General features: G+C 38.8%; 1 protein-coding gene across 7 annotated transcripts in view; it reads left to right on the forward strand.

Moving 5' to 3' along the window:
• INTS7 (integrator complex subunit 7) overlaps positions 1-23,342 on the forward strand; it is a 45,942-nt gene that overhangs the window by 15,261 nt on the left and 7,339 nt on the right. Inside the window, exons 14-21 of one of the 7 annotated variants that reach the window (XR_008465801.1) lie at positions 2,021-2,215; positions 3,008-3,111; positions 3,497-3,565; positions 4,722-4,854; positions 5,983-6,081; positions 6,915-7,100; positions 8,051-13,556; positions 14,007-21,365. Coding sequence is in view for 6 of the 7 variants with exons in the window: in XM_054197366.1 (XP_054053341.1) it covers positions 2,021-2,215; positions 3,008-3,111; positions 3,497-3,565; positions 4,722-4,854; positions 5,983-6,081; positions 6,915-7,100; positions 8,051-8,338 (1,074 nt within the window). In the remaining variant the exon portion in view is untranslated. The other 6 variants (XM_054197366.1, XM_054197367.1, XM_054197368.1 and 3 more) reach the window with 6 other exon arrangements.

Raw genomic sequence — 23,342 nt, forward strand, 5'->3', positions numbered from 1 at the left:
AGTGTAGAGCATGACTCAGCGCTGTTGGTACCGCAGAGCATTAGTGCGTATGGTGAACCCTGTGTAGCTGTCCACTTTGTAGCTGGAAGACACTGTGCCAATAGATCTGTTGCAGATGTTCAGTCAGCCCAGTTTAGCAATGATGAAATATTCAGACAGTACCTGATCTTGTCAGAAAACTTCTCAATTCCTTCTTGATAGGCATGTAGCTGTCTTGCATTGCTGTATGCAAAATGTTCTTTCAAGTCCCATTATTTGATGGGGGTGGCGGGCAGGGACTTGTCATAGAGCATGTCAGCCACAGTCCCCATCTGTCTCGCTGTGTACTTGCTTGTATAGTTAGCAAAGGTTTTGAATAGGACCTGCTCTTTCTGGCACAGAACGTGTACCTCATTGGGAGCATTGTACTTATTTTTCACTGCTGGTAATCTAGAGAAGATTCAGAACTTGAACAAAGCACTAATATAAACATTGATTAAGTATCACTAATTCCAAATATGTTGGTAACAAGTGGTAGTGTTTGAAGAACTTGGCTGAGCCAAAGAACTCTTTATGTCACTGTCAAAAAAGAATTGTAACTCATTTATTGCCCATGTGTATATGGGCAGCAGATAGGGTAAACTGCAGTATTAATGAGACCAGCTTGTATTTCCATTTACAAGAATCAAGCCAAATTTGTGCTACAAAAAATGTCGGGGTTTTCTGATAGAAGTACTGGTACTTTACTCTCTGTAAAAGCATGTAGTCTCTGTAGAGCAATTACAGTGCAGAAAGATCTCTTCCATAGAGGGTTTTCTGAAACCACCCTTGCAGAATAAACTGAACAATTTCAATTCAAAGGGGATTTATTTTTTTTTATGCCCTTGAATGAAGAAGGGAAATCAAAGTGGGGCTGAGGGGCTCAAGTGATGAAATAGATTTCAGCCAAAGAAATAAGACTATCTCAGTAGTTTAAAGTGGTTGCAGTTGGCTGATGTTTTCCTCACTTTAGTGAATAGTGGGCCAGTTATCAAGATGATGTGACGTTTTGTGAGAACTAGTTTGCTGCCTTCCTGCTGGCAAAGAAACAGTTCTTGCTAAGGTTTTGGGATGGTTTATAACTTCTTACTTCCAGAAGTGACCTTTTCTGTTGAGGAATAAGAAGCACTGGAGAAGACATGCGTGAGTTTAACATACTTCTATTCTCTGAGTAAGAGAAGGTCCCGGTACTTTGTTTTGCAGGTGTCTTTTTCCCCCTAAAGAAAAAAGTGTACTCTTCTCAAAATTCAACAGTATAAGAAAAATAAGTATTGCATTTTTGGCTTAACTAGTATCAAATCTCGAGTGCTGCAGTTTACTGCCTTCTCGGTGTCCTAAGCTGTCACAGATGCTTCTACATGTCAGATAAGCTCTCAGGGAGGCAAAGTTTCACAGAACCATTTTTTCTAAATAATGTCTACCCTTCTGGAGTTCTGTTATTTACTGTTCTTAGCTGTCACTGAACTGTGTCTCTGCCTTTATCAAATGCAAGGTTCAGTGCCTTCATAATGTTCCTGTCTGTTTCAGAGTTCCAAAAAAATCAAAGGTTATCACCCCTTCCTCTTGCTGCGGGTAACTTTAGCTGATTCTTTCTCTTCTGGCTGATGCAGAGAATCCCTTTTTCAGTCTTTTGTGTTTCTATTTGCCTTCCAATTCAGTGTGCTCTCTCTTATGGTAAGGACTGTCTGGAGTAATGTCCTTTGAAGCCTAATAGCTTGGCCTTGGAAAAAGATGAAATAGGCGCCCTAATAGCGTTGTAACAGCTTAAGTCACACTTGTTACAAGGGTGATACACTTGAAATATGGCTTAGTAATTACCTAACTTCTGTATGATTTATATTCAATAGGATTTAAATTGTTAAATGTAGTTTTAAAAAAGCAGCTTTTAGGATTGAACTGAAGGGTTCAGTTGTCTGATGAGACAGTTCAGTGACATTGCAAAGTTATTTTATCATGTTTGCTTTTGACCTACATTGCCAACATTCCTATTACTGTGTTTCAGGCTGCTAGTACGCCACTTAATCCTCTGAGCTTTCAGTGTGGATTTGTGAAACTCAGGATTGACCTTCTGCAAGCTTTTTCTCAACTTATTTGTACCTGCAACAGCCTAAAAACAAGTCCACCACCAGCTATTGCCACAACGATTGCTATGACGTCAGGAAATGATCTCCAAAGGTGTGGACGCATCTCCAACCAGGCATGTGTTCTTGTGTTTATGTGTTGGTATGTGTTTGTGTGTTTGATTGATATGAATTTTGCTTCTCAGCAAATATATCTGACAAAAGAAATGAGAATTGGTAGTGAAAAGTTTTGCGAAATAGTGGGCCTTGGTTTTCACCTGTAGCTATAAAAATGTCTGCCTGTAGCAGGCCATATTTTGAAGTTGAGCATGTATGTATGTTTTCTCATGCATTCATGCACACAGCTTCCAAGGATGTTCATGTAGCAAGCTACTCGGTACACTCAAACTTGCAGGAAGACCTTTCACACCTTGTTTTGGAACACCTCAGGTACTATGGTTATACTAAGGAAGAACATATACTTTAGGATTGTACTGCAATTCCTTTTGGTGAGTGTCGGCAACTGACTTGATGCTGTACAGAACACCAAGATGGTCCGCTTCTAAAATACGTGTAGCCTGCAAGATGGAATCAGTGGGTAGTCTTTGAAAGACAGAGCAGTTTCGTGTACCAGTAGGGGTGGGGGAGGTTGTTGGTGGGTTTTTTGGTTTTGCTATTGGTGTTTTGTTTTTTTTTAAACTCAAGGAGGTATGTTGGTGCTGTGTTACAGGAAAAATATCTGTTTAATGCATGGATAATAGTTTGTCACTCTGATTTTTATCTGTGTGAAGAAGCGAGAAGTTTATGTATTTTTTCCAGAGTATGTAGTCTTACCCCTTCCGTGTTGGGTGTGTATAGTGTAGTGGTTTTCTGGATGTGTGGGGTTTTGCTTTGCTTTGATTTTTTGACTAGTAACATTGTCTTTGTAGATGAAACACTCAATGGAGGAATTCAGAAACCTGGCTACACGGTATGGAGATCTGTATCAGTCATCTTTTGATGCAGACTCAGCAACTCTAAGGAATGTAGAACTGTATCCTTTTAAAGTCTTAGAATTTGTCCACTTCTTGTGTGGACAGCATGAAGCTTAAGAATCCTCTTTTCTTTGAAGACTGGCACAAAGTCATTTTGAAGCAGTTAGTAGCATAAAAATTAGGTACCAATTGCTTAAAACCTATTTGGAAATAAACATTGTTATACTATTGTTTGGAATTACTTTATGAACAAATTATGACACAAAAATTGCAACAGCATAAAACTTGGGATTTTCGTAGTTCTTGCTCTGTTTACTAAGGGAGTAATAACTGCAGGATTACTTCACAAAAGCTAGAGAAAAAGGAAAAGTGCCAGTAAATATGTTGCATTTCTTGTTTTAAGTGCCAACTTTGTAAGTCTTAACTCCTTAGTATTAATATCAGACAACAGCAGAGCTGCCTGTTGATTTCACATGCAATAGAAGCTCTGATTTTGGATCCAGAATCTGCAAGGTAGCTTTGATATTTAACTTTCTACTCACTTGCTATTTATTTCTGATTCCTTGGGGCTTTAAGCCTAGGAATTCAAAGAATGTTCAGAAAGTTTCTCAGTAGACCCTTCTAATTCTACTCTGGGCAGGCTTGAGGACCTGTTGCTGCTGTGGTATACCTGGTAGGCCAGGGATTGTGTTTCAGGTTCTGCGTTTTATACTGATTTTCCTCTTGAGAGCTCTACACTGGACTTCTCTTCAATATAGACTTGCATTAAAATAAAACAAACAAGTTTTAATCTCTTTTTTTAGCCACCTATTTTAACTTGTGTCACTCTGTGTTAGCTCCCATACCTACTGTTCCCACTTGTAAGTGCATATTAGCTTCCTTCAGAGTCCTGAAAATATATGCACTAAATTAGTTTAAACTTCTAATGTAAATCCATCACCTCTGGCTCTGTTTAACAGTGAACTTAGACATACTAAAAAAATCACATTGACATACCTATAAACTGAATCACTGTAAAACTTCCAGGCTGAGATTAAATGGAAGATAATGTGGATAAACATCTTTTTAAATGTGTAATTTTTGTAACTGGAAATAAAAGTGAACATCCTACGTGACTGTCCTGTTCATCAGGAATTAAGCATTGTTTAGAAGATATATTAATCATACTTGTGAAAAGTATGAAGCTGTGGACTTCAAAACATTAGGTGTCTAGGAGATGGAATTGTATTCAAAGCGTGAGATTATAAACTTCCAGATTTAGTCTTAAGTCTGTCATTCTTTCTTTTCCTTGAGTTGTGAGACTTTTAAAAACATTATAAACACTGCCGGCTTAAATAAAAGCCAGGGGAATTAAACACTGCAGGCTTAAACAAAAGCTAGGGGAATTAAGCATGCTGAGTCTGTTAAGTTTCTAACTGCTTCAGGTGAGAGAGGGTGGGGACAGAAAGTGGTGGATAAGCTGTAGTTCAGAAAGAGCTTAAATGTAAAGGGCAAGTCTTACAATGAAAAAATAATAAAGAAATAGTAAACCGTTTGAAAGACGTAGTTACTTCTTAATGGATTTGAAGTTGTAACAGAGGATGGTCTTGTTGGGCCTGTTTGTGAGTGAGCCTCACAGATTACAATGAAGAAAGTATTGTAGACACGATGAAAAGTTTTATTTTTTTAGTTTCCAGGAATATAGCTCGAATGGAACAGCACATGTTGAGAGTGAATATGAAAGAAGAATGATGTCTGTATTTAATCATGTACTGGAAGAAGTGGAATCACTCAACAGGAAGTATGCTCCTGTGTCTTACTTGGCAAGTAACAGTTTTAAACGTATATTCTGCAGACAGAGGTTCCAAAAACTTCACAACTCCATATCTATGGTGGTCAACAAACTGAAGAGCACACAGTTAATTAACATAACCTCTTACTGGCACAAATGGTCTCTACAGAGACTGGCTACTTCAAAAAAACTTCAACAAAGGTTTTGCTAAGATATCTGTATCCACACTCTCGTTCAAATACTGAAGCGCATTCTTTTTGTTAACACTGTTGTCATGAAGGAATTCTTCCCCTACCACACACAGTGCTGGAGCGTCCGGCACTAGCCTAGCTTTGGTCACTGAGCTGTTGGCAGTTAATACTGTGTTTTGTGAGTATAGCGTTTCTCTTATCAATGCAGGTCATCAGAGAACACAATGTAAAGTGTGCTGAATGCAAACAGTGAGCTGATAAATGTACTGCTTTACAGGGCTAGCATGGTTTTGTCTTTTTCTGTTAGTGAACATCATAAAGCTGAAGTGCATGTTGATGGGAACAATGTAGTTCATTTTTCAGTTGTCATGGCTCGCATCTATTTGCCTTGCTTCTAAATTCAGCAGTCCTTACCAATTCCAAAGAGAACAGAAGAATGAGTTGTGTAAAACATAGCAAAGGTAAACCCTGTAAACTTAGTTGTCACTGGCTCCGTACAAATGGACTTCAATAGTGCTGCCTTTGCTCATCTGAGCCAGGAGGACGGTATAGCGCAGTGGGGAAAGGCAGAGTAGTCAAGAGGCTTAAAACTTAATTGTTGCATTGCATGAAGTTGTGGTAGATGCCGATCTTTTTTGCTTGGAGAGAATTGTTGTTTATTTAATAGAGAGCTTGTGTGTGAGGGTTTTGTGCTACTGACTCTAACACTAGGACTGAAATTATTTGGGGTTTTTTTTCTTGGCCTCCTTGTTCTTTACGGAGCAGAATACCTTCTCCATAAAGGGCAGAACATAAACAAAGAGGCTGACTGTAGTCACTGTCATCATAGTGGCTGTTATTCTATGAATGTTTCTGGACTTCTATTGGAAATTAGCACAGTTTCAGTACCTCAAGTGCATGTCTCTTTCCTGTGCTGTGAATTATTTTTATTTTTTTTCCTCAACTGTTTTGGCTCTGTTTTTTTACAGCATACAGCTTGTCTGAGCAATGCTGTCATTGCACTGTTGAAGGTACCCCTTTCATTTCAAAGGTACTTTTTTCAAAAGCTGCAGTCTACAAGTATTAAGGTAAGTACTGCTCGAAAGTACTGCTAAAATTTCTCTTTAGAGTCTACTTCATGAGAAAAGCCTTACTGAAGGCACAAAGCTGAACGTTTTTAATGAAGATACTTAACTGCAAATAGCATCTGGGTTTATTTGTTAGGAATAACTTGAATAATGTGTACATACAGTCATTAAGAACCACTAGGCTATGACTTAGGCAAGTAAGATTCAGTTCTTTGATTGCAAAGCCTTGAAGATAAAATCTGACTGGAGTTTTTGCTGATTCTGATTCTGCGAAGCTAAATAATAATCTAGTCCTGGGAAGGCAGCTTTTATAAACTTGTATTGTTTTTCCTTTTCCTTTAAAAAGCAATGTTTACTATCTTGGAAAAAAAATGTAATATTTATCAGCTGACTGACTAAGAATGGCTTTATGTGACCTTCAGTGGTGTGGCGTTTTGTGTTTGGTGGGTTGGTTTTTTTTTTTTGTTTTTTGGTTTTTTTTGCTCAAGTGCTCCTTTTCTGGGAAAAGTGAAAGCCTTAAGATTTTTAATATTTATTCTTATTGCACTTTACTTTGTTCAGGTTAATACACTTACCTGTGGCTATTTTGTTGAAGATTGTTTCCACTTCTTTTGAAGAAGTACAATTAATGAAATTGATATAAAGACCACATCTGGTATTGCTGATGATGCTTATTATTATAATATTAAGTTCTGTGTTTCTATTTGCTGGTTTCCCTACCAAACACCTCCTTGAAAAATTTTCTATAAGAAGGTGATCTGTTTCATCCTTGAGTTGTGTTTGCTTTTCTGGAGACATAAAATTACATCTTGGTCGGTTTTCTTCTGTTTCAGCTTGCTCTATCCCCGTCTCCGAGGAACCCAGCAGAACCCATTGCAGTACAGAACAATCAGCAATTGGCCCTAAAGGTGGAAGGAGTGGTTCAGCATGGATCTAAACCGGGCCTTTTCCGTAAAATCCAGTCTGTCTGTCTAAACGTCTCTTCAGTGCTGCAGAGCAAATCTGGACAAGACTATAAGGTATGGATAGAATAGAGCCAGAAGGAGTCTTAAGCTTTTGTGCAATATTTTCCTGCTCTTTTGTTTGGTTCTGGCTAGCAGAATTTTCAGGTGGAAATTAATAAGTTTTTCTGTAATCCGCTCACTCTTGACAGTTGACACTCTAGCACTGGCCAGAGCCAGGCATAGTGCATGGAAGGGATCTGGGATTTTTAAGTCTGCTGTATGCTGATATGCTTTTAGTAACAGCTTTTCTTCCAAACAAAAGTAGCTTTGTGATGTTCAGAACAAGTCATTAGGAGTGTGCTTGATATCAGGAAAATTCAGCCTAGGTATGTATCATATGAAACTCCACAGGGGGAAAAAAAGGCAGGAGTAGATTATTCTCTACCACATAATCTCTAGAACTTCTTTATTCTCATTTCAAGGGGATTTTTTTGTTTGCTTATGGAAATCATGAGGACAGGCTGTCCAAATTAAATAGCACCTGAGGAGAGACATATTAAATTCAAGTCAGCAGTTTTATCAAAGATTGCATATCTGAAGTTCAGGTTCTGTTAATGTGTGACATCTAGTGAAAGACCTGTTTTGGTGAGTTTGGGGTTGGTTTTTTGTTTGTTTGTTTTGTTGTTTCGGGTTTTTTTTGAGAGGGGAAAAAGTCAGTTGCCTCTAAAAGAAGAATAGGACTAGGAAGTATGTAATGTTTGTGTGATTCATATTACTCTATGGAAAACTAGAACCTCAGGGAGAAACAGGCTTGTTAGCCACCTTGCTTCTGTGAATAGATACACAAATAATTAATTCATCGATGAAAAAGCATGTCAAACTGGCTCAAACATGCCTATGGATTGGTTTAGGAAAATTGAGTACAAAGATTTTTCTCTATTTTTTTTTTCCTCCAAATAGAGAGCAGAAAACTTATTTTAACAGGCTTATATAAAATGGCATTTTAACCTTCCATGTGTTCTCAGATTCCTATTGACAACATGACCAATGAAATGGAGCAGAGGGTGGAACCACACAACGACTACTTCAGCACTCAGTTTCTGTTAAACTTTGTGATACTTGGCACCCACAATATCACAGTAGAGTCCTCCGTAATAGATTCAAATGGTATTGTCTGGAAAACTGGGCCTAAAACAACTATTTTTGTTAAATCTCTTGAGGATCCATACTCCCAGCAGGTTCGTCTTCAGCAACAGCAAGGACAGCCACCATCACAGCAGCAACAGCAAAGAACAGCATACTCGCGGTTTTAATTCCCAGAAGTCACTCTATCCCTATCAATGGTATTACAGTTTTTCTTGGACGCTTTTTTGAAACACCTACAAATTTTAACCTTCTCCTAGAAAGTCTCAGATGCTAATTTGTTGCCTTTTAAACTACCTGGAGTAAATTTTGAACTTGATTCAGCAGAGGCAACTCCATTCAAATTTGGAGTTGTGTTTTTAATATAAGAACTTCTACCTGATCTCTTCATTTCTGTTTACAAACCTGTCATAGTAGGCTCCAGAAATTTTGATAGCAGGGGATACTGAGAGCTCTTTGACTAGTACTTTCTGTGCTTTCTTTTTTGAAGCACATAAGTTCTAATGTTAGGCTTACAGGACATTGGTAAACACTTGGGCTAGTTATACAGAACTGAGTGTAATATCAAGTCTGTATCTTTTAATGTGAAGGAATTGGCAGGAATATCCACAGATTTTTTTTCTCCTGTAATTTTAATAGCAACTTCCAGTATTTGGCTGGTATATGTGTTTTATTACAATTCATCAGCGCTACTTAATGCATGCATCTGAAAGAAAAAAAAGTTGCGGTTCACTTGTCATACCTAGACATTGTAGAGAGAGGAGACTGCTTGAGGGGTTGTGTCTGGGGAGTCTTACAAGAGGCAGAATTTTACAGGTGGGAACAATAACTTTTTCTCAGATGATATAGAAAAGATTACTACGTTGTTTTTAAATCTTCATGTATTTGTATTTTGGAAGGCTTTGGTTTTTTGCTCATCTTATAGGGAAGTTAACTTGCAAGTTGTCATTTGTTTTAATTGCTTTTTTTTTTTAAAAAGTAATTTTATATACCAAAATTTTGTAATCTTGTGTGCTCTGACCAATTAATCTTAATTGTTACTTTTACTAACTAACTTGAAGGAGAATTTTTCCAATACTAGAAATTGGTCCAGAATAATTTTGGAAATATGCCACTTCATACATAGTTTTCATGCTTCCTTTGAGACGTAAAAGGCTGAACTCTGCCTGTGTCTGGACTCCCAGGCAATAGATCACATAACGTGTCCTTCACCTGGTCCTCATAAATAATCTCTGCTTATTACTGTGCAGGAAAGTAGGACCCACTTGAATGAGGAGGAGGGAAGAATGGTACTTCTTACAGACTCCATTTTGTAAATAGTTTAATCTCTCTCATTGCAGCAGAAATTTTCATTGTTATTTTCTCAGTAAATTCCTAAGATACTGTTATTTCTTCAAGTTAATTTCACTGTAGAAGCTGACGAGAGCTTGCAGATTCTGCTTGCCTTATATGCAGAGAATATGATAATGAATTGTTATAAGCCTAAGTTTCTTTGGCATAGCTGGATGAAGAATTGTTTTCACTGTGTTTTCCCATAATAGTTGCTTAAGAAATCAACTTTCTTCCTCTTGGATTAAGATTAACCAAAAAAAAAAAGACATGATCATGGTAGATTTCATAATATCTTGGTCAGGCTATAATCCTAAGCAGAAAAGATAATTGTGATGCAAGGTTGAAATAGAAGACTCACAAAATTCACCATCATCCTTCTTAACTCTGATTTTTATTTCGTGCATGAGAGAGAAACTACCACTACCCTTCAAGCTGGCTGAGGAAGGTGGTGGTTTCTGTCCCCACCTTTATGGTTATACACTTAGTTTCGTGTGTGCGTATATGCGTACAGCTATGTGTGCACACATGCATACATATACCTATAGCTATGTATAGTTACATGGTCCAGAAAGATTCACCTAGTATTGTACATGCAGTCTGTCAGATTGAAGATCTGAACTGTTTGCGGTTGGTTGGGTTTTTCAATAAAGTTATAGATCAGTGTCTTAACCACAAACCCTCCTTATTGTAATGCAAAAAGAAAAAAAAAAAAGGACTGAGGTCAAACTATTTATTTTTATTTTTTTATCCTACATAATGAATGTGTGATTCTTGCTCTGTTATTGACCAAGTTGCTGGAAACCTGTGATGGCAGCATTCCAAAACAACTCAGAAATGAAATGAAATTTCCACACCGGGGAGCAGACTTTTCTCATAAGTCACATGATGTTCACAGTGCACAGCGAAACTTATGAGAAGCCTAGTAGAAATAAACTTATCTAGGGAAAGCCCTGACTTGGCCTTCGGCTCAATTGTCTGCGAGCCACTAAGATTAACCCTGCTGCAGTTGAAAAAATTGTTCTTCCTCCAGAAGAGTTTGCTCACCTGATCTGTGAGGCCTCTAGAACTCCAGGAACTTGTATCACATTTGGAGCCAGGCAAATAATAACTGAAGTCTGGAAATCTGTATGGGAGATTGTGGGGTGACAGTAAATGTCTTCTGGAAAATGGCAAGTAGTAATTATTGGAAATTAGCTTGTACAGGAAGGTGGCTTGCTGTGCAAGTGTCTGAATTTCTAACAGACCGAAGGGTTTCTCATGCTGGTTCATTTGCAGGTTAGTTATATGTGCGTGCTGATCAGGAAAGACCCTGGACCTGTTACTAAGCTGTCCTTTTATGTAAGCATGGTGTTTTACTGTATGTGGAGGTTTGTAGTTACGTTATTCTTTGGGTCTTTGTTTTGTTTGTTTTCAAACACTCTGTATTTTTATTTCTAATACACTGTGAAATTCACTTGGCAAACAGGAACCAAGATTTTCATAGAAATCAATGACTCAAAATACCCAAAGAGAAGTGAGGAAGGGTGTTACAGTTACAGCAACGTACAAAAAGCTGCTGTTGGAGCTATCAGCCGTGACTGTGATCCTTGACTATTAATAGAAGCAGGGAGTTTATCTTGCTTGAATCCTGCATTCTGTTTCTGGTGCCCGTACTTGAAGATGTGCAACAAAAAAAATTAGAAAGTACTTCTATGATATGAACCCAGGTTAAATCTCCTTAGTGTTTCTGCATAAACAAAGCAGTAACTTGATCGCTATGCATAGTTGCACACTGATAATGAAAGAAAATTCAGATCTCTTTTCACTTGCTGGCAAAAGAAAGAAAATATTCACTAGCTAGACATTGGTCTTGAGGCTGCTAAGAATTCAAACAACAAAAAGGCTTATGCAGGCAGCTACGTCATTATCTTGTATTAACGATTAAGATATGCTTTCATCTAGCTTTGATAAATTCTTGGGCTGGGGAAGGGTGGAGATGATCAAATTAAGATGACCAGAGGTATTCATAATATGTGCAGTTCTGCATTAAGGCAATAGCAATTGCTGCTTAGGCTCTAGAATTTAAACGGACTTCTCTGTGGATGATGTAGCCAGTTACTCTCAGAAGTACTTACTACTCAACGTTCTTGTGAACCTGTGCTCAGACATACCAGAAAGTGTCATTTCTAGATTCCTGCCTGATCTCTTGCTGAAGGCAATGTGGAACTCAACAAGGGGTAAAGAAGGAATTTCCCCTGTCAAATTCTGCCTTCCTCTGGAATTTAGAGTGTGATCTCCTGCTAAAGTCATTTAAGTGTGTTTCATAAGTGATTCCCTGAAGTTGCACTTGTCCTGGGTATTCATGGCATCTTAGACTTACCTTCCCATTTTTGTTTCCCTGGCTATGCACTCATTTTACCCAAGGACTGAAATGCCTTAATTTAGCTAAGGTTTTTATATTTAATAGTGGATATATGTATATCTTTGACTTAAATCCTGTGAAACTGTACAGGAATTGGATGGGTCTAGAAGCAGGTTCAATGGTCCTTTAAACATATACATAAACTTTTAAAATTATTTTCTTTAGTGAAGACACAACTTCAGTTTAAAAAAGAAAAACAAACACAAAAACAACTTATTGAAGGAATTGATAGGATTTGAGTGAATTATATTGCATTCAGAAAATCTCTTCTGAATGATGTTCAGTGTGCATGTATATAGAGAAAGAGAGATATCGCACAACACAGTATGGCAGCATCTTGCCTTTGAAGTAGCTATATTACTTTTCTGGCTGTCATCTTCCTTCTGGCCTACAGTGCTTTGCTGTCTCCTTGGTCAGCGTATTTACACATATGCCCTTCTAATACTTAGCAGCATCTTCTCAAAACAATCTGTTCCTTTTGTGGCAGTGCAGGTGTAGTCAGGTATCTGCGTTGCCCAAAGCAAGACAGGGAGGAAAAGCAAAGGAGGGTAGAGGGGGTGACTTTATAGCCCTCACAAAGCAGTTCCGAGTTGAGTAGGGCCCAGGAACTGGTACTTCTCTGCTCGGCTGCTGTATCCCAGCGTCCAGCACTATTGGAGCTGCTTTTGCTTCACCCACATAGATGCCTTCAAGGATGCAACCCTAGATGCTAAGTAAAAGGTGACCCATCCAGAACCTTGGCCTATTAACCTCCAAAGCAGAGAGAGTGATAGAGACAAAAGCACTTTTTGAAAGCAAGGGAAAAACAAGTGTTACACTGCTTCTCTTACAAGATATATTACGTGTTGTTGCAGTTACCTTCTCCCCACGTGAATTTTTTAAGCCAGGTGCTGTTTTGTGTTACTGGGAAACAAGTCTATCTTAGTGGTGACTCTAGATGGCTCCTGGATTCTTTGTACTCCAAGGGACATCTGTCTGACAAACAGCAGCTGCTCAAACTTGCTATTGAAATCACAGATTACATGTATTTCAGCAAGGAGTCGTCCCAGTTGTTCTGCACGCTTCAGAAAGTTGCTTGACTCTGCTGATTGTCAGCATAGTGCTGAGAAATAGGAAGTATCTTCTTGGTGTTCTTACTTGCTTTTAGGATAAAGTCTTTATCTACCTCTTGCTTGCCCACCTCAAAGCAATGCTATCAAAATTAAGGACAGCTTGGCTGTATGTTAATGGAGTTTCCAGTTAACCTCAGCCTCCTGATCTAAGGATCTTAGACAAGGTAAGAGCAGCATTCAGTGAATTTTGAGAGAAAAATATTTCTCAGGCTAGAAAGAGCCTGTGGCAATGTATTAAACTCTTTGGTCTACTGGACACCTAGTTGTAGTAAAAAGCTGATTTTTCTTTTTGTCAGTGCTGAACTAGTGACCCAGTAGAGCAGTCAAGGACATACTGCAGTTCTTCAATTGTATAGAAATAAAACTTAGACTATAGCCACTTCACAGCCTTAAAAATCACACACCCCCCCCTTTTTTTTTTCCCAATGGATAGGAAGTCTTACATTCACATTCCCTCAGATTTGAGTTTGATGGGGTTTTCAAGAAGTCTTTTAAAACTGATTAATAAAAGCAATTGTTTGGAGTCTTTTATGGCTATCAGTGGTGAGTAAAAACCTCCAAAGAAGATAAAATAAAGACTCATGTGGGTTGGCTGATTTAAAATCTCTTTGCTCAACAGTTTAAGTCTGTGACTTGCTGGCAGTCCATCTTATAGATTCCTTCCTTGCTTACTAGAAGTACTACATTTAGGAGTGCAGTTAATTTGAAATTAATAGCTGTCCATGCTTAACACACAGCTTCTAACTTCAGGGCAGAAACAATAAGTAGCAGTTAAACTAGAAGAGACTGATAAATATAAACTGAATGGTGTGTGGATGGGTGAACTCTGACAAAGATAAGTGAATCTTCAGGGTACAGTTCCATCCTTCACTTAACACAGTCTAGTTGTGTGGTGTTGCTGAAAGGGGCTCTCTGCTGCTTATTCCTGCCTCCGTCTTTGCTCTTTGCATCATATCACGAGTTTATCCCGTTAAAATAGTTTCATTTTGCTAGGGTGTTTTTTCAGCTGAATCAGCAGGCTTGTCTTAGCGGACTGTGCAGCAACTTGATCAACAGAGCCAGTACAAGGAAGGTGTACAAGGGTAATAATCAACTGTTGGACTGCCTGACCATGCATCTGTGGTATATTTCTGTGTTTAACACAAGTCTGGAGGGAACAATCTGTTCATGTACATCTGAACTGTGGCATTTCTGCATGGCCAGTTTTGAGAGGGCAGAGATCACTTCAGTAGTTACCAGGCAGCTGTCTGGCCTTCCCATCTGCCATGCGTCACCAGCCACGAGTGAGGCAGCAGAAAGGAAGAAATGCCCTTGTGGAGCAGTGGATGAGGCCAAGCCTGCAATGAGTTGTCAGTCTTCGCTCCGGAGCGTGTGAGGTGTGCTTGACTATGTCCTGATTTGCCAGCAATGCAATGCATACGGGTAGTAGCTCACAGTTGTGAGCAATGACAGCTGTCTCACTTGCCTTGTTTCACAAAATCCTAAAGTGTGTGGATGTCAAGGTTCTGATTTCACATTAGCTTTTACTTGTACTGGTATTATTCCTACATTGAAGACTCTGAAATTTTGGCTAAAGCCAGGCTTTTGTGACTTAAATCCTCTGGCACTAGTTTCACAGGTATGTATTTGCAGAAATTGGTCTGTGCAAATTACAATGTTCAAACTAGATCATTGTCCACTGAGTAAAGTGGAAAAGCAACATGGATGGAGACCTCTCAGAGCTAGTCACCCAGCTCAGATAGGAAATTCCAGAAGATGTAATAATTCACAAAAGAATGTTGTCTGACCTCTTCAGAAGGTCTCTTTCCCTCATTTCATGAGGGAGGAGCAGAAGCTATTGTAATTAATTATGCTAATTGTTGTAACTCATTTAGTGAAGCCATCACTCTGACACGTTTTTTCCTAAGCAGTGTGAATTGATCCTGTCTGCAATGTACAAACTCTGATAGCTTATTTCCTTTGTGTCTCTCTGTATGTCACCAGTAAAGAATTGATGGGCATTTTCATCCTTTCAGAGGCAAAGATTATTACCTGACAGTCTTCTGTGTCCTGTGAGAGAGATGCAGAACCTTTCCTTGTTTCGCCTGTTGTAAGGGTTTGCGTGTTAGCACGGACAAGTCTCTGTAAGTTGGGTAGTAATTTTGGAGAGGATTAATTCTGAGTGCATCTGGATAGTACAGCCCACACAATGGATCCCCTAGAGAGATTTGTATTTCTGTTAGCATGCGTACAGTAGGTTAAGAACAAAAATATAATTGATTTTTTTACTTTTGGGGTGAGTGGGCTGATACAGGTGAAATATAAGGATAACTTGATGGCTGTAGGTTTAGTTGTCTTCCTGATATTTTGGCCTGACCCTAAGAAAGACATCTTGTTATTGTATGTTGTTTTTTCCCATTTAAAAAACCAAAACCCTAATTCCTTATACTTTGCTGCTCAGAGTTTTAGAAATTCAATGTTGTGCTATGGAAGTACCAAACACTAAGCTGTTGTTTTTGTGAAAGGATATTTTTTCTTTTTGTGTAGGAAAAAGGAGGTCCCAACCTATGATTATTAAGTGTGTTGCAATACCTACAGTAGTACAACGTGGCAAGATAATGAAACCAGAGCAGAACTTGCATGGCAATAATGCTTTTGGGAAAAACTATTTTTAAATGCCATGCTGATGAATCAGTCTTTCTCCCTCTTGCATTTTGTTTGTTTGGGGTTTTTTTTTCCCCCTCAACAAAAACCAGTGGTGCAGAACAGGTACTCGTGTCTAAGTCTGTCCTTTAATGATATGAGTGTGCTAAATGGCAGATGGGAATGTTGATGATTCACTGAATATATTTATGTATATACGTAAACACTACCTCACTGGAAAACAGCTCACAGAGAGGGATAGGGTAACTTTAAAATTTGTTTTCAGCATGGCCCGTTCTGTAGTATAAACATAGTGAGCTCTTGCTGTGACAAGACAGATGGGAGAGCCCTCTGTGATGCCTGCCTCATCACCTGAAATGTGCCTTTCTGCTTCTCTTGGGCTTTCTGGGCACTGCCTGTACCGTCACGGCTAATAGCAGCATTTAAGGGCTAATAATCTACTGTCAGGTCAGCCACTGTTTACCTGTGTTGTAATGTAGTTTTTCTGATTCATGAGTTCTCACCTATGTCTGGCCACTTCTGGCAGAGATGAGAATGTCCTTTGATATGAAGAGCTGCTGGGACCTTGACAGCCTCTTCCTGCTGTAAATCTTAGACTGCTTCCAGCGGCTCCAAGGCAGCCCAGGATGAAGCTGGCATTGGCCACCCCAAATACTCTGCTGTGCAATCTGAATAAATTAAAACATGCCACTTATAATCTCTTGAGGTTTTACTTTCAGCTGCTTCTCCACAATCATGATAGGTATAAATCATATTTTGCATAATCTCATTCCTCATTTTTATTTTTAGCACTTGACTCCAGGAAGTGTGGCTTTAAAAAAAAAAAAAAAAAAAACAAGAACCAAATGTTCAGTAAAATCTGTCCTACTGACAATATTGTTAGACAATTCAATTTGCTTTGATTTGGCTTTCAAATGCCCAGTCTTGCTGGGCTGTGCCTGATATATTTAGCCATTCAAGGTGTAAAGGAACAGCAGAATAGGAAATTAATAGAAGTCTTACAAGCCAGATGTGTTCCGCTCAAACCTGTAGAAAAGGAAGTGTGGGCAGGAGGTGGGGAGCACTTGTGTGAGTGAGACTTGTAAACTGACAAAAGTTGATTGCAAGTTAGCAATTTAAAAATGTATTGCTGTAATTATCACCTGGTTTATTTTCTCACCTACACCTTTTGGAAGAGAAACTCGACACCCTCTGATTGTGCTCATAGAAATGATTGCAACTAATAAAGTTACATATTCAGTAAACTAGAGTTTTGAAATATTGAGATCACAGGGAATAAAAATATAACTCATTTTGACCTTTACCTTCAAGGACAGACTCTGACAGTTTTCTAAAGAAGCTATGGAGCCTGGGTTAGTCACAGCAGTTTAGCTGTTTGAGCACTGATTCATTTGCGCCAGTCCTTAGTACTAGCTGTGGTGTTGGTAATGAAAAATTGATGGCTGAAATTACAGAAGGACAGAGACGGAAAGGGCCTTTTCCAGCAGGAGAGCAGCAATCTACAGCTGTGCTGCCTGAGACATAATTTGTTTGCCAGTGATTTGGTTACTCGACAGTCTAGATGGATTCATAAGCCATTCACAGCAATCAGATTTCTAAAGAGAATGTAGACAAAAGTTTCCTTCTATGTAGGATAAATCCTGTTAATGCTGTTGTGCGGTTGACACAGGGCACAGGATCTCTGCTATAGTCTGTATTGGACTTCTGTTAAAGTGAGGTATATAATTCATGCTCAGCAGAGGCAGTTGAGACCATGACTCATTTGTGCCACTCTAAAATATTAAAACTTCCAGGCCGCTTCAATTACAAGCCTGGCAGGACATACAACCTGATACAGTGAAATATTTACCTGTGTTATCCAGGCAATGGCAAAGAATACAGTCACTGCAAAGAATGCTACTTGTGATTAAGGATGCCATTATATAAATTGTTTCTTTAATTATTTTGACTATCTAGGAGTAGCAGCTGCTACTCTGAAGAGTGGTGGAAGATAAGAGAAACTGGACAGATTTATACTTCTGTAATAGCAAAGATTAAAGATGAATTCTAAAAGAATTTGAAAAGGATCTTGAGGTATTTGAGTTTCTGGGGAAGGGGAGAGATACTAACAGTGCATTTAATAAATACACTCAAATAGTATATGTTAAGTATGACACTACTGATTAAAGACTAATTTAAGTGTACTTGATGATCAAGTCTAATGTAACAGAATTAGTACTTCTAAATTGCTAAAACTAGGATCTTGTTCCTAAGCATCCTTTTTAATCTAGCTTGTAGCAATAGCTGGAATTTATATGCTTGTGTGCTTATTCATGTGGTTTGTTTCTTTTTAATGTCCAATCCAATAGCATCGTATCACAAATTCAAAATTTGATTTTTTGCGTTTATGTAGGTAGCTCTGTTGAACTCTGTTTGCAGGCAACAGATGTACTTAGGAGTAGACTTAATCTGGAACTGAATGCATGCAAATGGCTCTGTATGTGAAACTATAGACTGGACTGAAAAATCTGTGTATTCCAGCTTGTGTTTCCCTGCATAATGAAGTCACTGACTAGCACGATCAGATTCTATAGAAGTTGTCTTGGTGTATATACAATACCTAGGTTCACACGAACTATTTCTAATCAGTAATTCATATTGTTTATCTTGCATAATGGAAGGATATAAATGAATGTTCATTTGTGCACGTTGTGATGACCTTTGTAGAAACCCTGCAGGATTTTTATACAGTTCAACTGAAATTCAATGTGAACCAGATCAGCTGTTAACAGGCTTGGTAGGATCCCAGCAACGTAGCTCATAGGATGAAGAGCTCTGTGAACAAGTGCAGAGAGACCTGGAAAGAAATGGTTAATTAAGCAGTGATTCTACTGAAAAGCTGTGGTAATAGCTGAAAAATACAGGCTTTCAACTAAAATAGCAAATATATAGGTTTTTCTGTGGCCCTTAACATTTTCCTATCAGAACAGAATATTAATACATTGTATTTTGTAAGGCTATTTCATTTGTCATCTGTTTTTAAAGATAGTCACCAGAGACACTCTGAGGTTTTGGCAGCTGCTGATCTCTGGACTACAGGATTGCAAGACTCAAGTTGCAAATCAATGTTTTTATCTTTTTGTTTTGATCATGAAGTCAAATAGTGGTGTTTTCTAAGGCCTCTGGTAAATACTGGTGAAGAATGACTGCTTCTGGGTGTGTTCGTTAAAGTAGTGATTTGCAAATCTTCCTGACTTCTGCAGTGGTTTAGGCTTCTCCAGAGTGTATTATGAGTGTATTATGTAGTATATTTGAGCAATCTTATGTAAACACTTGATTTCCTACAATCTGTTAACATCATTCTTCAAATTCACAAGGGGATTTCTGCTCAGTTGTGGCCTTATCCAGCTGCTACCTTGCACCTTTTCATCCATCTCCTCAAGACATAGTCCATAGCTTCTAATAGGTCATCCTGTACAACAGTGTTTGCACCCAGTCCTTCCAAATATACCTGGTGATTCTTTTTGTCATTCCCTTAAATTATCTTTGCAAAAGTTGTGATAGTTAAGAATTTATGTTGAAGAAGGAAGAGAGCAGAGAGAGCTAGGAACTAATGTGCATGTGTGTGGTGGGGTCACCCTTGCTGCTTTACAGTGAGCAACAGCCTCTGCTTGACCAGGCTGTGTTAGGGCTGCTTTCTTCCATGTTTGCACTTCAGTAGGAAAATTTAGTGGCCAGGAGCAAGTGTTAAGGTGGTTGGCAGTGTATCAGAGATGTAAGTGTATTTCCTCACCTGGAATGTGAGCCTTTCTGCTATAGATTGGGACACACATACCTTATCCTTGCTTGCAGTCCTAGCTTCTGCCTCTGCTGTGGAGCCTAGGGAATGTTTTTGTGGCCTCATCTAATGACTGCTGTTGGTTTGGGTTTTGGATATTTTGGGTTTGTTTTGGTTTTTGTTTGGGTTTAGTGTTTTTGGTTTTTTTTTTTTATACCCCATCCTTAGGGGAGAGGTGATCAATATCTAAGGTATGTAACAACTCTTATACTACCTCCACTTGGAGACAGAAGTTACCACAATAACAGTGTGTGTTGTAGGGAGTGGAATGTGCAATACCATTTGCAATACTCCAAATTACTGGCCTCCACCCCAGTTTGAGACAGCAATAGCTGATGTGGGACTAGAAGGTGTCAAGCCTCTGCTTCCACTCCCTGCCTTCAGGAAAAGAAACAGTTTATAGCTGGGCATGGTAGATCCTCCTGCAGATTCCCATGTCCAAGACACTGCTGTAGCTAGAGTTGCTCCCTACTAGGCTGAGATCATCTAGCTGGTGATCTCAGGCACGAAGATAGTCTGGAATTAAAGTACCACCCCATTGCGTGTCCTTTTTCTTCACCACTCAAGCTTGAGAATCCTTACTAACAAGCTGTAACAAATCCAACACAATTTGTTCAACTGCTGGATTTTATTTTTGTGTTTAGTAGCTTTGCTTTAATAAGGGTCTAACTCCAGTCATCATTGAGTATTAACTCAAAAAAAGAGGATGCTAGGCTAGTTTCAGGAGGCAAGAATCCCCTGGAATACACAAGTACAGGAAAAAAAGAACATTGAATAGTAGGTTAAGTGCCCAAGCCTACACTCCATTGTATCTAACTATTTCTCCAGCATGTTACTGGTTTGATCCTTACTTACAGTTTGCCCATCAAGACATGTTTTATGACAAGATAACTTCTTACTTAGTATTTTTTTCATGTTCTTGCTCTGACTGGAACTTTTTGCTTCTCTATAAACTTTTGGCCTAAAAGGTTTGAATTAATGTCTTCTCTTTAGACAGATGCTGCCATTTAGAAGTGTTATCTAAAAGTCATGCAATTAAATCTTGACCCCAATTAAGTCAGTACAAAGTTCTCACAGCTCAGTGTGATAAGCAGTTATGGTTCTATGATACTGAATTTGCTGTGATGTATAATTTTACCACTCAGCATTAACACAAGGCCCATCTTGTTTGATAATTTTCCAGAACCTCAACGCATTTGTCTGTTTCCTCTTCTCCCACAGCCCCCCCTCCCCCAAAGAAAAAAATCTAATTATAGTGACTTTCACTGCTGTCTGACAGTCTTGACAATTATTAGTGGAAGCAAGCAGAAAGACCTGAGTTATACCAATAACCAGACTTCATTTACCAGTCTCACAACTTCATTTAACTACCATTTTTTACCCCTTGAAGCTGGGGATGCATCGCTATCTAAACAATGTGGTAAGTGTCCTGGGGTGAGTATGCTGCAGGTACTACATCCTGCCCAAATATGTTGTCAGACCACATTGTGCTCTTCTGTCACCTCCTGCTCCGGGCCCTTTTGGCCCCAGCTTCCATTCAAAACCTTGGGGCTATAGAGTGCTAAGAGGGGAAAGCTGGGACTTTGGCGAAACTGTTGCATTCGAGACAGTGGGCATAAAACACTGGTAGTTTGGATCAGACACAGCTTGGACCAAGTGGGATTGACAAAGTTGTGTATATGTCCAAAGGAGCTCAGTGAAACTGTGACTGTTGAGGGCAGAGTATTCATATATGGGGGGAAAAAGGGATAATAGCTTAGCAGATGTTTGAAAGGGTTTTTTCTTTTCCCTTTGCATCACTTGTGTGTAGTAAAGGGAGTTTCTGTTGTGGTTTTACATTCTTTAATAATTTTTTCCTAGGATTAGTAGATTAATAAATTTAAGCAAAAGTAGCATTATAGTCACATCTTGATCATTTTGAAACCTTAGTTTTGTTTCCCTCCAGCTTTTTGTTATGAGACTTTGGCTGAGCAAATCAAGCTATGTAATCCCTCGTGGCCTGGCTGGATTCATCCACGCCATTAGGATCACTTTTCTTAGCCGCAGTTAACAATGGTGTAATGGCTTTTATAACATTTTATTAAGTTGAAATGCATCAATAGCACTAATGATAAACAATTGTGGTATTTTAGGAAGAATAATTTCCAGCACTTAGTGCCCATGCCAACCTGCAGACCTTCTGGGCAGCACTTGACCCCATGGCATGAAAATACAGAGTATTTGTCCCCTACAGACATGCTTGTGCTGTGGCACAGACTTAAGGAAACTGGTCTTGGGTGTCCGTAGTAAGAAGCATTACTTTCATCTCTCTGGATTAAAGTTCCTCTTTGACTGATGATGACTGTTTCTTAAGTCTTTGCTACTGGCTAGTCTAAATCAGGATAAAGTGGCCTGGTTGGATTTGCTGTGGGGAGGATGGGAAGGGGCCTTCTTGTTGATGCCAGTCATATGATATGGCACTTGTAATGCAGCCTTCTCCCTTCCTCTCCCTCTGATGCACATTGGGACTGTCCCTGGCTTAGGATGATAAACTTAATGTGAAACTACAACTAAGGTGTATAAATGCTTTGTGGAATTCAACCTCCTCCTACATCTTTAGAGCCTTTTTTCCATAAGAGGAAAAAAAAAATAAAAGGCAGGCTACCTTTTAATGCCTAACTAATAGCGATATCTAACTTAATTAATGATTACTGATTAACCAATGCCAACAGTAAGTTTAAATGAACTTCTGTCAAGGAAATAATTAATTGCTGTTAACAATGGATGACACTATTCTACTACATTCAGTGGAGAGACAGCAGTCGTGTTTTTCAGGCATGAAGCAAGCAGGTAGTGAGACTGCAGAGGATGTGGGTGAATGTGCAGCTTAAATGCAAATTATGATGCGACTTCTCCTTTTGGATTTCCCAGTGTTGCGCTATTTCTTCAGCCAGTTTCAGCTTGTTGTGCAAAAACTGCATAACTAGCTTGCAGTGTGGACGTATTCATCATTACCTTCTTTCGGTAACCAAGTTGAACACAGTCTTGAGGAAGTGAAGCAATAAGAGTTGCAAAGCTGCGTATGGCACTGTGAGACGAGGGGTTTGTGTGCTGTATTAAATAATGCTAAATTGGGGAAGATGAAGTGTGGTTTTTTTTTTTTTTTAAATAGACCTCGGTCCTGATGAAATTTCAGTGATGGTATTTATTTTACAATACCTGCTTCCTAGAAATGCTCAGTGGACCTTGGATCAGACCTGGTTAGTTTGTCGCCAGTTCTTCAGCCAGCTCAAATGGGACGGATCTTTGCACTTTGCACAGTGCTGTTTGAAGTTACTGGAATTCAGCACATGGACAAATAGACTCCCCCACAAAGGCAGCTGTCTTTGTTACATTGGACTCTTTACTTTCTTTTTCAACTAAAAAACCTACCACTTTTCTGAAACATCAGTATTAATTTTAGCTTGTAATGATATAGAATCCAACAAACGTAAGAAGGATAAAGTCGTCTGAATACCTCTTTAATTTTATAAAAAGCTATTCCCTAGGTATTTAAGTGTGAGAATCATCTTAACAGTGATAAGTATTTATTTAGTTCTCTTGTATTTGTGGTTTGATACACAAACATTGACTGGATGTTGATAAGAGTTTACCAAAACGCAAGTCAGTCAGTCTGGTAAATTTTGACTTGAAATGAACTTGAATGAGTTTGAAGAAAATAGGAGCTTCATCTGATGACTGACCTCACAGCATGGGATCTTTATGATCAGGACCATGCAGTGTAGTGCTTAATTTGCCAGTACAGATGGAGAAGAATATTAGAGATTATTTCAGTGCAGTCAAGTCCCTGTTTTTACTACATTACTTTTTTTAAAATGGCTAATCGCAAA

This window comes from Rissa tridactyla, chromosome 3 (assembly GCF_028500815.1).
Source record: "Rissa tridactyla isolate bRisTri1 chromosome 3, bRisTri1.patW.cur.20221130, whole genome shotgun sequence".
In the NCBI taxonomy this organism is placed as follows: domain Eukaryota; kingdom Metazoa; phylum Chordata; class Aves; order Charadriiformes; family Laridae; genus Rissa; species Rissa tridactyla.